Source organism: Cyprinodon tularosa, unplaced genomic scaffold (assembly GCF_016077235.1).
Source record: "Cyprinodon tularosa strain WSP-4 unplaced genomic scaffold, ASM1607723v1 ctg59, whole genome shotgun sequence".
Lineage (NCBI taxonomy): Eukaryota > Metazoa > Chordata > Actinopteri > Cyprinodontiformes > Cyprinodontidae > Cyprinodon > Cyprinodon tularosa.
Genome location: NW_024039329.1, coordinates 1,851,445 through 1,867,225, shown reverse-complemented (window position 1 = coordinate 1,867,225; position 15,781 = coordinate 1,851,445). Strand labels below are relative to the sequence as shown.

At 37.1% G+C, this 15,781-nt stretch overlaps 1 protein-coding gene across 2 annotated transcripts in view; it reads left to right on the top strand.

The window, feature by feature from the left end:
* elp4 (elongator acetyltransferase complex subunit 4) overlaps positions 1-15,781 on the top strand; it is a 75,665-nt gene that overhangs the window by 2,700 nt on the left and 57,184 nt on the right. For both annotated transcript variants that reach the window (XM_038306726.1, XM_038306725.1), the window contains exons 3-5: positions 8,617-8,738; positions 12,566-12,700; positions 14,056-14,192. In XM_038306726.1, coding sequence (XP_038162654.1) covers positions 8,617-8,738; positions 12,566-12,700; positions 14,056-14,192 — 394 coding nt within the window. The remainder of the gene's footprint in view (positions 1-8,616; positions 8,739-12,565; positions 12,701-14,055; positions 14,193-15,781) is intronic.

Sequence of the window (15,781 nt, the reverse complement as noted above, 5' to 3'; positions counted from 1 at the left end):
GCAGCTGAATGTGTTTATTTTCCAGGCGTAGAAAAGAGCATATCTCCCCAGTGGTCAGATTTTTACATATCATTCCAAATAAAAATTAATTTCTCAGTCAAACATTGATCAATGTTGACAACATTGATCATAGTAGATTGATCAATAAATAAGTTTCAAATCTTTAGGGAATTATGTCATATGTTGTGTTCAAGAATGATTTTTAGTTCGGTCCGTTTATGTAGATAAATTATTCAGGCGATCCAACTTTGATTACTGACTAAAGTTGATAAAACTTGATATTTGTACTTTAAATGCTAAATATTTAATGAAGGTAACCTTTTCTGTGGAACTTCAGCTTGTTTTAGTATTTGGGCTTTTATTCTGTACTTTGCAAAAACACTGACATTTTCTCACAGTATATTCAAAATCTCAACAACAACAAAACAAATTATCTAAGGATTATATAAGATAAACCAACACAGTGTAGCACATGTCTATAAGGTAAAAGACTAAATTACATGGTTTTAATCTTTTCACCTGTCAATTTAAAAAGCGTCACTTGCATTTGTTTTCAGCCTGACTGAATCAGCTGTCTATAGATTTGCCTCTCATTGCAGTTTAAGTTGTCACTATTTTGGAGTTTGTCTCTATTAGCTTTATGCATCTGTTCAGAACATCTGTTAGCAGCCATTTCCCAGTCTTACCACATTTTAACTGATGTATCCCAAATGCTTCAAACAATAAATTGTCATATATTCAAAGCTTGTAAAATTAATTAATAACACGACCCTGCTTTTAATCTCTCCATAGTTATATATTAATGGTCCAATTACTGCGTCCCGTTGATGTTGATGCTATTTGTTATTTATCCGCTTTTCACTTCAGGATTTTACTGAACCTTTTCTTCTCTTCTGACAATGAAATAAACTCAGTTTGACTTGGTTTTGTCATTCAGTTCACTTCTATAGTTAAATGGAAGCTCTAGATTATTCTAAGAGGTTTTGCAGAAAATAGAGCTTAATACGTGATACATATACATTACACTTTTCACTAATGTTAATAATTTCAACAACTATAGATTGTTTCCGTCCAGGTGAGACTTATATACTGCTTGGTGTTGGTCTGTTATTTTTTTTTTTTTTATATAAAATACACTGAATATGTGTATATATAACAAGGAAGGATATGCACATTTTAATTTATAATATCTGAACATTACAAGATTCTTTTTCATGTAAGTTTTTTTTTTCCCAACACAGGACCAGTAATTAATTGTATCAGCTCCAAGTTTACTGTGTGGTCTTTTATGGTAGAATGACTGATAATTACACTGTGTATATGTCCATAACCTTCATGAAACCTTTTTCCTAATTTATACAGTCCAGGTTTTGATTGACTCTGTGCCAAGCAATAGCAACTTTAATTCTTCTGTAAACACTGTTCTACAAAGTCTGATAAGAATTAGGGCTGGGTAATTAATTGCATTTGCAGAATAAATGCAATTTTCAAAAACGTCGTTTTCAAATCACAGAGCCTTTCAATTTTAGTCACATTATATTTAATAAAAGTAAGACGTTAAATTTGTTATTCCATCCCTTTAGGTAGCAGTAATATGTTTAAGGTTGGTTTGCCGCCACATAGAAAGGTGGAAAGAGTTGCAGCTATCTACAGATCCATGCATGCAAGTAGAGGTATTTATTTTCTATGCACCCTGGGGTGAAACATCTACAAGCTTGTGGTTAGGTGAAAATAAAATCAAAATATTGGATAAAATAATTGTAATTTAGATTTTTGTCAAAATCATTCAGCCCAAATTAGAATTGATTTCTCCTTTCTGTAGTGTTGAGATCAGGGCTCTGGGCAGGACGGTCCGGGATAAAAATATAAATGCAAACATGGAAGTCATAACAACATGTTATCCCAAATATGGTTGTTTTTGGAAATATTCTTGAATCACTGCATTTGAAGCTCATTGCATATCTAGTTTGCTTTTAAAAGTGTGGAAGATGAACGGAGGAAATGTGGAAAAATCTTAACCATCCTTAAAAGATGATTTATCTTAATATTTAGGGACATATTTTTTCTGACTTTGCTCAGTTCCCTTCAGCTCCTGGCTAAGTTATTAATCAAATGTAAATTAACACATTTTATTGGCTCGGTATTCCTAGTTAGGTCTGTTTCTAGTTAGATAACTGTCCAGCATTTCTTTACACAAAACTAAAGAAAACAAAAACTAAATGGAAGCCATCTGATAACACAAAAAGGCTCAAATATGTTCAAAAGCAGCACATCACACCCAGAACATTATATCCAGGATGGCTTGGGGAAAGATATGGTTTAGAAAAGATCGCTAAGTAGTTAGTACTAAGTTTGGACGGTTTTTATACTCCCATCAAGCCGCAGTAAAATCCATTGTCATCAAAAAGAGAAAAGATGGAAGAGTAGAGAACCTTCCCAGGACTCAAACTGGGCAAACAAATGAAGAATTTCAAATCCAGAACCCCTGCTGAACAAAAACAAACTCAAACGTGACTTTACCATTTGACATATAAGAAAAACCTGAAGCTGTTAGAATTTCCCTTCAGTGACTTCCAAGACAGATGCAAAAAATGTAACCATTTTAGAGAGTGTGTTCTTCTACATTTGCCATAAAATGCCCAAAATCTTTTTAAAAAGAACATTGTTCTAAAGACAAGCTCGATGGTGGTGGAGTCGACCTCTGGGCCCGCTGTGCTACATCTGGACCTGGACGACTTTTTATAATTGATAGAAGAATTATGTTTGTACATTAATGTCCTGTAGGATAATCACCACAGTAGTGATCAGAGGACTACCAATGACTGAACCGCTGGATGGTTTAACAATTAGAAGGGGATAAATTGAAGGTTCTGAAGTAGTCAAAGTATGGTCTTTTGCGATTACGATTTAGTGACAAAGCTTAAACTGATAATGATTCTCAAACTCTCTAGTGTGTCTGACTAAAATTCACAGAAAAACTCTTGCAAAAGCACCTGTTTCGAATGTGATCAACCATGAAATGGCCGTTATTAGCGGTTATCAGTCCCATAGAATGGCTTCATACTGCGCTTCCTCTACCTCTCTTATGGCTGATATTATGCAGCTTGTTGTTGATAGCCACCTTGGCCATGTCTAAAACTTTAATTTTCACTTTCTTTTTACCTATTTTATACTTTTAACCTGCTTTATTTACAGTCTATCTTCCTAAAAGCTTTACTTCGAGTGAATTCCACATGTTTCAGTCACACCGATTTAATGTGGTGTTTAAAAACAACTTAGTTGACAGGATATGAGATTTTTTTGGGAGGGGTTGCTGATATAAGGGACATGTTGATTAAATTTATTTTTACAAAAGATGAAGAACTACTAACATGAAGTTCAGGTTACAATTAAATACATAAACCTCTCACCTCTCACACACACACACACATACACTGTACCAGAGACTGCACCTTACCTGCACTACCTCAGCCTGGAACAAACTATTGCTGCTGTTTTTATTGCTTTTTATTGTAATGTTTATACTTCATATTTATATTTATCTTACCACTGTTACCTGTCATGTCCTGCACTTTATGTCAGTTTTTAAATGTCAGTCTTGTATATTTCTTGTATATTTGTATATTGCAGAGAGTAAACGTAATTTAATTTCCCTTGTATGTCTTGTACATATGTAGAAAATGACAATAAAAGCTGACCTGACTTGACTTGACTTGAAATTCTTTGGGAAAAAAGTAATTACTTTAGGATAGCATTAGGATTCATTCGGTAGTGTGTATTGTGCCTCCAAAATGAAACCATTCTATGCGACTGATAACTGCTAATAACGGCCATTTAATGGGATGATAACATCCGAAGCGGCTGCCAAACAATATTTGCAGCAATGCCAAGAGCAGCATAATCTGTTACGGGTTTAGGGGGAATGTATTTATCCACATGTTGACATTGGTTTAAAATTGCTTCTACTCTTCATAAATTACATCCATATTTGAAAACTGCATTTTGCATTTACTGAGCTCATTCCTTTACGATGTTGAAATTAGTTGGATTTTTTTTGGTCATTTAAACTGTGACAAGAGAAATCTACAAGGGGTGAAATATTTTTTCACAGCACTACACAAAAAATATGTATGCCATATTCCAAGACCGAAAGTTGTTAGTCTACCCGTCTTTCTGGAAACCCTTTTACTTCACTCATTTTCATAATAGACTTTAAAACCTTAAGTACATGTCAACTCAGTTCCTAACGTTTTTTTTTAGTAATCGTCCACAGGCTCTGTTTAGAAGGACGTTACCTTCAAGCAGATTGAAATATAGACTAATAGACCACCTGAAGGTCTCCAGTTAGAGTCCCAGGTGTTCACACTTTTCGCTTGCTCCTTCATTAATATGCTCCTCTGCAGATGTTTTGCAGAAGTTTTCAGAATAACATAAATCACAAGTGGGTTTTCTAGGGCCTTAAAGGTCTTCCACTGTGTTATTATTATTATTATCATTCATTGTAGGCTAGGCTATATGCACTGGTGGACAGTGAGGTTAAGGTAGTCATGTTTCCCCTTGAAGCTGTAATTTGTGTGTAACCAAGGCCTATACCAACTGATGATATTGCTTTGCCCTTTAATTCATCCCCCCAATCGATGCAGGAGTCAGTGATTACACACTAATGCGTTCTTCCCTTCCATTTTGTGAATCAATGTACGGTTGGTTTCATCTGGTAATGAGAGACACAGTAAAGGTGAAATGAGTGTGTGTGTTGAGCACTCTCTTGTGTTTGCCTCTGAAAGAGTAGCATATGTGCACGATGTGTGTGTTTTTTTTTGTGTTTTTTTTTTTTTCCTGGGTGGAGTGGAGGGGGAGTTTGGAGTGTGTGTGTTTGTTTGTGTTGTGTCGTCGGCTGCAGTCTGCCCCCTTAGCCATGATGGCCTGTTTGTGAGACACAGACATAAAATTATCAGACTGGTCGTTGTCTGCCTTTGAAGTGTCTTGAGCTGTCTGTCCTTATTTGTCACCCAGAGGGGGGATCTCACCAGTATGGCCGCTGTCTCAGGATCTCTTGTGTTTTTGCAAGCAAGACAAATAAAAAAGCTGCCTAGTTTGTTTTATTCTGAGCACCTCTGGTTTTGCTCATTTGTTATATTAGTGCTTCTTTGATTCAAATGCCACGTACTTCTGGAATGATTTCAAACTCTTTTATATATTTGGCTCCAGAGCAGCAGCTTTACGGTTCTTGGCAATTTAGAGGCAAAAATGAAAAACTTTTGAATTGTGATTTCAAAAGAGGATGAAATACGGTTCCTGTAGTTTTAACCAGACATGTGTCGATCAGGCTGAATGATTAGAATCTAAAGATTCCTTTGAACTCATGCCTTCTAATTATGCCATCCATTCCATTTTCCATCACAGCTGGGGCCACGAGGGACGCTTGTGTCTATCTCCAATTGTCAATGGGTGAGAGGCAGGGTACACCCTGGACAGGTTGCCAGTCCATCGCAGGGCAACACAGAGACAAACAAGACAAACAACCATTCATGCACACACAACACCTAAGGAGAAATTAGAGAAACCAATCAAACAAAACGTCATGTTTTTTGTTTGGTTTTTTTTGGACTGTGGGAGGAACCCGGAGTACCCGGAGAGAAACCACGCATGCTCTGGGAGAACAGGCAAACTACATGAAGAAAGACCCCGGGCCGGGAATCAAACCTGGAACCTATATAGGGCTGAAACAATTCATCGTATTAATCGTGATTAACCAATTATGGAAATAGTTTCAACTAATTTAGTACTGTATTCAGTAGACAGAGCAACCCACTTAGAGCAGTAATTCTACCAAAATTGTAAAAAAAAAAAAAAATATATATATATATATATATATATATATATATATATATATATATATATATATATATATATATATATATATATATATATATATATATATATAAAAGCATTTCGCATTTAAGATGGAAAAAAACATTTCGTCTGTCAAAATGCTCTACCCATAACTCCTCAGTGGAAAAGTTTGAGTTTCACCTGGTTTAATTTCGTAAAAAACCCTTCTTTAAGGAAGCTTTGGCTATCCGATTACTAATCGATTAATTAAAAAAATAATTGACAGATTAATCGATTTGCAAAAAAATAATTAGTTGCAGCCCTAAACCCATATTTACCAATGTAATTTATTTCCCTAACGTTTGGACATGAAAAACTGACCACGTTGCTAACATTGCTTCTCTGCCTCAGGTATTCACCCACAATCGTGAGCTATATCACAATCGCTCCCACATGACCAAACAAATACCCTCTTGAAGACGGGAAAGAAATATTGGTTTTTAAAAATGTTAAAAATATACTTTACTTATTGCACCAAAACTTATATGCTTAAAAATGCCACTTGGCTCATAGTGATATTGATGCCCTCTATTATGCATCCCTACTTAAAAAAGAAAAAAATTTGCTTCAGAATATTTGATCGAGGTAATAGTTTGTAATCCGACAGAAAGCAAAGAATTCCGTAGATTGAAGTGTTTATAGATGGAATATGTGTTTTATTTGCATATCTTGAGTTTTAATGGCATATTAGACCTGTTAAGGCTTACATTAAGATAGAACTTAGATTAACCAAAACATTTATGTTTAACTTGATCGACTCTTTTTCCACTAAGATTGTTATTTAATCAGTACAAAAGAAAGCAAATCCTATAAGTTCATTAAAAAAACTACAACCAGAAAATGAACAAAAATGTAATCAAAAGCCTTATCAACCAACCACTTGTATGAGCTGAACTACTTGACAACTTTTACTTCAACACCATCTTAAGTGTATATATTAGTATATTTTTTGCATGCCTTATACCCTAGTGTTTTTAGAGATTTTTATAATTTTATTTACTATTTCATATACGTTTCATGTTGCACGACTGTACCACAAAAAATTCCTAGTTGTGAACTTCTTCACTAACAATGGCAATAAACCCGATTCTGATTCTGATAAACAGAATTCAAAGTTAAACTGAATTAAACATTTATAATTTTAACAATTCTTCTATTTATTTAATGTCCATCTTCTTGCCCACTCTATGCAGCACATAAAAAATGTTTTCCTTAAGCAAAGACGTATAGGAAGAAAACGTCTGACCTAGATTTTTTGTCTCTGTTCCCTGCAGCTCTAGCAGATATTATTCAGGAACCTTGCACTACAACTTCCTGGTCTGAAGGCGAATAAAGCTCAGACATCCCACTTTTGTGATCTTAGTCAGAAAAAGCAAAAAAAGAAGTAAAACAAGTGGGGAAAATCATCCTATGACTGTCCAGAGTGACTGATCTACCTCGAAGACATAACCGTCCCCCACCCCCTGTTGCTACTATACCCCGCCACCTCCAGCCCCCCTCCCTATACCCCCTGCCTCAACAGCCTAATGACTCCTGGAGGTTCCATTTGTAATGCTCCCATAGAAACACAACCACAATAGGCCCCATCTTGAGAGGGCCCATCTGGGAGTCTTTGTGGGGCCTGGTGAAAGGCACAAAGGCCTGCTGACCTAAAAACCCATCAATAAGAGAACAGGGAGTCCTGCCGACAACAAATTGAAGAGCCGTGGAATTTCCTCGGCCATCTGAAGTCTGTAGGTGAGGATGCGGACAAGGCAGAGCGGAGTGGAGGGTGGGGGAATTCTCCAAATGTCTGAGGATGACACATCAGGATGTAATTCCCAAGCTGTCAGCTGCATACCCATTGCCTCAGCTGTCACCGCTGCCTTTGTGCGTGTGCCCACTGTTTGCCATTGTGAGGAAACGCCCATGGAATCTTTGCAAAAGGGTGACGGTGACAGGAACCAGCAGTGGCATGCTGGGCAGAGCTATGTGCCCTCCGCTGTTGGCTGTAATGATGATGATGCTGATGAGGGGCTTTGTCATGTTGAAAGCATGCCATGTACAATAAGAAGGGCTTGTGGAGGCAATTTTTACATTAGGAGGTATTTACCTGTCCTTTTAATGGCAGAGCCCGCCTTCTAAAGGCTGTCATGTCAATTCTTCTAGGATTACCATCTGAAAACTCAACTTTCTCTTAAATGTAAAAAGATTAATTGCTACTGACAATCCAAATACAGAAGTGAAAGGAATGCCACTGCCATTAGGGATGCCACCAAAAGTTCAGATATTCAAAGGAACCAGGTGTCAGGAAGGCTTTTGACAACTGCTGCTCTTTTACTCTCCATCTCTGCATGTCAGTTGTTTTGACCACCAAGGTACCTCTCTGCTGCGTGGGAAGAGCCAGGTAAAAGTCGAAAAAGTCGAAAAAGGCAAAACAGCCAGAGATGTCATTTTTTTCCCTTTCAAATTCATATCCAAGTGTAACACCTGTGTTCATGTGCCATGTTGATTTCTACATCATGTTTTGCCTGCAGTAGGCAGGTAGAAGTTGGTCCTTACCTCGATTAGAGCTAGCAGCGGAGATGTAGGCATGAACCGCTAGACAGGTGGTGAGGTGTTCAAATCAATAAAGAATAAGACAGCCACGAGTGACTAATGTATTTATGTTTTTCGTGTTTTTTCTTTACTTTGTCATTTCCATCTATGATAATCTGATGGTTCTCATCTCTGTTTCTCTCTTAGAGGAGGACCGATATGACAGCTACTCCCGCATGATCTTAAAGTACTTTCTGGCAGAGGGAGTGGTGTGTCGCCATGAACTTTTTGTGGCGACAGCTCAAGAAAGCCCTGATGACATCCTACAGGTAGGAGATTTGTTTTTATCTAACCTCTAAAGAGGAGCTTTCTGGCCATCAAAAGACTGGATAGTTCAGAAAGATTTTTTAACAGCCATATGAAAAGGCTATATTGTCGACTCTTCTTTCACATAAAAGATGTCAGATGTTACTTCTTTATGTTGTCTTCCAAAGCCTCAGCTTTCTCCAGCATGTATCAGGGTCAGCGGGGGTATCTGGGAGGTCAAGACTGGTATAGTTGTGACATTGTTGAAATGTTTCCCGGCATATCAATCTGTAAACGGGACCATAGTCCCCAGAAGCTTCCTGCCAATCAGCAAAGAGGAGGGGCGCTTCTCTCCATCTGATTGATAGTGGGAGGGTTCATCGCCTCACCCTCTCTTTGCATATCAAAGACTTATTAAAAGAGGGAGAGTCCCACTGGGGATATATTAAATTATTTATTATTTCCTCTGTTGTATTTGTAGTATGGCAGTCTAAATATTTAAGTTGCAGAAGGGACTACAAAGTGGTAATTTAAATACTGTGTTTGTTTGTATTTACTTAGCCATATTTTGCTGCTAATTTATATATAATATAAAAGATAATTAGTGTATTATAAAAAAAAAATCCAAAAAAAGGAATTGTAGTTGTTTACTCCTTACCACCAAGGAGGATTAAATTTAATGTTTTTATTCAAACTTTTAGGAGATTAAGAAATTTGCGCTCAAATTACTTTAAGGAGATAAAAGGCTTAGAGGGTTACCACCAGAGGTGGGTAGAGTTCACAAAACTTTTATTCAACTAAGAATAGCATTGCCTAACATTTTTTTACTCAAGTAAAAGTAAAAAAGTATTACGTAAAAAGGCTACTTGAATACTGAGTAATTGTTGCATACTTACATCAGATTTAACGTTTAGAAATGATGCTGGCAAACAGACTTTATGTATAAGTTCTGGTATTTGAACAAATTAAATGCCCGAAGAATACAAGTAAATTTCCTGAAAAATCAAAGAACAAATTTGTGCAGAAGAAATACTTTTACCATTTTTTTTCCTACATAAAACCTGAGGGATCAGCTGATCCCTCAGGTCAGCTGATCAGTTGCTTCTGAGGGTCCCAAAGACAAAATGCAAGCTCAGAGGAGACCGTGCTTTTTCTGTGGCAGCTCCTAAGCTGTGGAATGATTTGCCTCTGAGCATAAGACAGGCCTCTTCTCTTGCTGTTTTTAAGTCCCTTCTTAAGACTCATCTTTTTTCCTTGGCTTTTGGCACAATTTGAGAGGTTTTACTTTGTTTTATTCTTTTTGTATACTAATATGTATTTTACACTCGTTTTTTCTCTATTTTATAATTTTATTGTATTTTATGATTGTGTACAGCACTTTGGTCCTGTTCGGTGTATAAAGTGCTTCATAAATAAAGTTGGTATGGTATGGTATGGTATAAAACTTAAAAAAACAATCTCTACAATGACAACTCTGTATGTACGTATGTGTGTGTATATATATATATATATATATATATATCTTTTTTTTTTTTCTTTTTTTTTTTTATATATATATATTTTATTTATTTTTTTTATTATTATTTTTATATTAGGACAAGGTAAACTTTCACTGTTAATATCTATTGTTAACTAAATGTTTACCTGATTTTGAAATGGTGGAAATTAGTCACAATTAGATTTTACTAAAGTATGAGTATCACTACTTAACAAGAATAATACTCAAGTAAAAGTAAAAAGTACAGCACAGTAAATCTACTCCTAAAAGTATATTATATATACCGGTATATATATATTTTTTTTTTCAAATTGTTATGTAACTGAGTAAATGTAACTAATTACTACCTACCTCTGGGTACCTCTAATAAATGTAGTCAGGTCTTTGCGAAAATGAAATGATTGCTTTGCCTTTGAAATAATTGGCCTAGTTTATTTCAGACATCTATTTAATCAATTAAATTGCATTTATTAATTTTCCAAATAGTTAACGGACATCTACGTTAATTAGTTAAGGGGTATTTTGTCTAGAGCGTAGATCTATTTAACCAAGATAAACAAGCAACAAAATAAAAATGAAATCAGTGATTTACAAACGTAACTTTCAAATCTCATCTGTGCTCAGATGATTTATAAATTTTTTTGTTCACCTCCAAAAACCTTATGGATCCCGAGGTTATTTCTTTTTCAGTAAAATATAAATGTTGATAGCTGTAAACAGGAAGGACCTCCTATAGCTGTCTTTCTTGCAGCAGATTTGGAGGGGCCTTTGACTGGAGACACTCTGTTGTCAATCAACAGCACTCTGAATAAAAATATGATAAATGTAGGACTGTTTAAGTATATTAATAGTTTTTTTTTTCATTGCAGTCGAAAAACCTTTTAACTTGTTTGTGTAATAACTTCATAAAAGTTCCTCATCTGCCTCCTTGGTATTCTGTTTGCTGTGTCCTCCATCTGTAAAACGCATCTAGTCACCGTGTGTAGCAGTGCTAGATGGAGATTGTGATACTCCAACCCCCCACCCATCCACCCCTGACTGTTTTCAGAAAAACCTGAACTTTGCTGATCCAGAAAGCTGACAATACAAATCCTTTGCAGCTTACTTGTTAAAGGCAGTTAAGATTACAATGTGTGTATCATCAAATTAGTAGTTGTTTAATATGTGATTATTTTATTATATTTAACACTATTCACTCAAGGACATCCACACATTAATTCTATCAACTATTAAGTCTAAGCTTCGACCACATTTAGACCACATGCATTAAGATCAGGTTTAAAAATAGACCTACCATCTCATGAGGTCTAACTAAGGTCTATATGTCTCTTCATATTTAAAAGGTATAGTGGAGGATTTTTCCGAATTTTTGAAAAGACCTGCCCTCTCCACTTAAAAAAATAAAAATAAAACAAGCTTGTGCTCAACCCTGAACCTGATCCCAAGAGGGAAAGCCTATTAAACATGCGTTTTAATTAAAAAATTAAAAAAATTGCGAGTAAGAATCTCCCAAAAACACTCTGGTCTTGTTTCTCACTTCTGAGGCCTTTCTCTTCTTCTCTTACACTTTGTAGACACTTTTTCTCTTACGACCCTCTGCCATTTTCAAATAACCGTGGTGAGCTTCAATGTCTGACAAACACGTAGGAGGGCCTTAAGTAAACATATCACCAGAATGATTGACAGTTTGGAGGACCACTTATTTTGATGATCCACCCGGAAAAAGAACATCCTCCACTATACCTTTAAGCCCAATCTGCTACTCACTGGGTAGCTGGTATACTGCTTATGCATTGGTCCTTGAACTTTAATCTGAATTCAAACCATAGTTAAAAATGCCCTTTAATTAAGTGTTTGCCTTTGGGTTGTTGCAATTTCTCCAAACCTAACATGTGCTGCTGATAATAATGCCAAAAGGCACTTTAGTGTTTAGTGTTTCTCTTGATTAATGAAAATTAAATAAATATATTTTTTTAGTGACCGTTATCTGATTTTTACGGTTTGATTTTACATATTTACAGTTTAGTTTAGTTAGGGTCTCCTCTATGAAAAGTTTAATGAAGACATTTTAGATCATTTATGTTCAACAATGTTGTGTTATGAGCGTTTTACATGTACATCATTAGAAAATCAGCCTAGTTTCTAGATTGCTTTAAACATTTTTGTGATGGAGAACTTGTCTGATAAAAAAAAAAAACTCTTTACAATTTAATAAATACATGCTTTAATATAGAACAGTGCTCTAGAATAGAGCCCTGTGTTTTTTTTTTCATATATAAAACTTGAAATACTTGTCAAACTTTAAAATGTATTGTTTAAATATTTCCGTTCATTGTATGATTTTTGTTTCAGGAGCTACCAGCCCCCATTTTGGATGATGTTGCTGTTGCCAAACCTGTTGAGCAGCCCAGGCTGAGTGGTGAACCCCAGGACAGTTTGGATGCCATGAAGATTGCCTGGCGCTACCAGAATCTCCCTAAAGTGCAGGTGATCCCACTGTGCTTTTTAATGCAACCGTTTTTTACAATTTTTACAATCAAATGGAGGCTATCTTAATTTAGTGAAAGTTCAACATGTGTCACCCTTAATGATAGGATGAGAAAGAACAGCACTGGATCTCGGCTTTTAGTCCTTTGACAATGGTTTCGAGCACTAAATCCATCTACCTCTAAACTCCTTTGTGGAGTGAATGAGGCCTCGGCCTCTCTTTTCAGGGCCGCAGCAGATTACTCACACTTAGCTGGCAATAGGTAGGCTTTTCACTGTTCCCCCAGCTCACATATACTCACACATACACACACACTTGCACCCCTGCTTGGCCTGGGAAACAAGGGTACTTTGCAGGCAGTGCATTGACATGTCTGCTCGCTCAACCCTATGACCCAGACCTGTGCCTCCATCTTCCCCCAAATCCCTGCCTTTCCCCCTGCTAGGGTCGGCAGCTCTACACTCTTTCTTCCGCTTTGAGGAGAGCAGACCCTCCCCTTCTTCTTCTTCTTCTTTGCAGTCTACCCCCGTTGGTCTATAATCCATATCGCTATGTGGATTAACAGAACACAGTGTATCCCTAGGGATCCTCTCCCTCTTTCTCTCCCTGGAAACTTCTTTATATCTGTGTCCTTTCACCACCTCTCCCCCCCTTCCCCTGTAAAATCGTCTTTACAAACCACTAGTAAGCCCCGCCAGAGGATTTGCATCCCAAATTCACCTCGAGAGTCAACGCTTACTTTCCCCTTACACACACCTCTCCTGGCACAGCCCACTGCGTCGTTCTCCTGATGAAGACATCAGATCAAAGGTGAGCCCGTCAGGGCGGGGATGGAACGCTAAGCGGGTTGCCTGGTTCACAAAGAGAAGATGAGCGCCTGACCCCCCCTCCTCTGCCCCCTGACCCCCTCGTCCTGACAGGAGAGGGACACACCGGGGGCCCTAATCCAGATTAGGAGTAGATTAAGGGCCCCTCTCACAATGGGGACCACGGTTTTACCGAGAAAGAAGAACTAAAACTCTCTCTTTCAGCTGCAGGAAAACATCCGCCTTCCCCTGCTTCCATGCCATGTTCGCTTTCACAGCCAGAAGTGGACATTTAAGTAAAGAAATGATGAAGAGGCTGGCCATAGTGCTTATTTACTTCTCCGTCGTAAATAAAAGTTTAGATATTAACCATAAACAATTAAATTGCATCGCCACAGTAAAGTTTAAAAACAATTTTATAACCTGTATTTTTGGTTTAATACATCAAAAAGTTGAGTTTATGAAGCCCAATTAAAAACCCTTCTTTTTCTTTTTAACCAAGTTTTTTTTTTTTTTTTTTTTTTTTTATGCATTTATAAATATTTCAGAGTGCTTTGGCATCTTCGTCTCGTTTTGGACACTACTACGATGTCTCAAAGACGATGGAGGAGGAAATTCGCCAAGCGGCCACGTTTCACCGCTTCTACCTTCCAGATCACGTCACCCCTTCATCAGAGGCACACAGGTAGGACAGCAAGACACAGTCCTATAATAAATCAGGCCAAACCGATAAGACAAAATCCAGCGAACACATGCACAAAAGCATGACATCATCCGCATAACGGGGCTGTTCAAATACGACTTCATCTTCAGAAAGCATGTAAGTTAACATGGCAATGTTCCCTGAATAACAGGTGAACCCTAAATACAGTGAGACGGAGTTGTAGAATATAAAGAGCACATCCCTTTGGAATAATCCTAGTAAACATGAGCAGGCAGAGAAGATTGGTCTTCAATACATCACGTTTCATACTCTGTTTGTATTAGTTTAGGTTTCTTGCTCAAATGAAGGCTAGAAAATATTGCAAAGTTGCAAATATTCACATTTCTTTGTGGCAAAAAAACTAAATCCATTCAAATAATTTCTGAGACAAATATAATAAATAGATGCTTAAATTGTAAATGCTTGAATTAACTTATATTTGTTTTGTCTCGAATTAAATGAGGCATTAATCAGTGTTACGGTAAACCTTAAACTAATCAAACAATTGTTTCAGCTCCAGTAAAATGGCTGATGGCTTTTTTTTTACTTCAGGAAAACAAAGCCTAATTTATCTGTTATATCATAACATTCACTTAGATGATTTAAAGTAGGAATTTATGTTTTAGTAGTCTGGTAGATTAAATATCACTTTGTTCATTTACCCCTTTGAAAAATGTGTTTAAATTAAATTAAAATCAATGAATTAATTAAATTACTGTTCTGCTTTAATCCAGATAAAACCCACATTTAAAAATGTTCCAGTTATGAACAGATAACATGAATCACTCAATATAATTACTATTTTTACAGCTGATTGAAATTTGTTACGTATCTGCTTGCTTGCTCTCCTGTTTAGCATCTTATGCCACAGGTCAGGTCATTCAGTTCTAGAGGAAAAGGTTGCGTATGTCTGTTCAAACAAGGGTTTTGTTTGCTCAGCGTTTGTTTGATTTCTCCTGCATTGAGTGTACTTAGGGTTCAGAGGTCGCGCAGGCTCTTTACCCGGAAAGTGCTGCTGAACACACATGGGCACACGAAGGCTCACTCGCTTGCACTGGGTAAATACAGCAATCTGGAGCACAGAGGATGTTGGAGGAGGCTTTAGAGAATCCCTCATTCCCTCTATCAGCAAACAGAGAGCGGTAAACAAAGTGACCGTACAAACACATTAAAAGTTATGGGCATTCGGGTTAAAATGTACATTTTCACAAGAGCGGTGCTCAAGGTGGAAAGTGACCTCTAATCAGTTAAATGTTATTTCTTAACGCAATAATGGTTAATGTTAAGAATGTGGGAAGAATCTCCCTGGGCTGCACACAAAGGTGACATAGTGGTGCTGTTGGAGAGTGTGAATGGGTTATAGATCTTACAGGCATTTTGACAGCTGCAAGCAACACCTGCAAAGTGCCATTGTGCCCCAAGGCCCGCCCAAGTACCGACACGAGAACACACACGCACGCACAATCAGTGCATATCTTATAAGCTCATGAAACACACAAACTGGAAGCTAGCTACTCCCCCTTGCATGTGTCCGCTGCCCCATGTTGATACCCTAGCTGTTAAATTGCTCC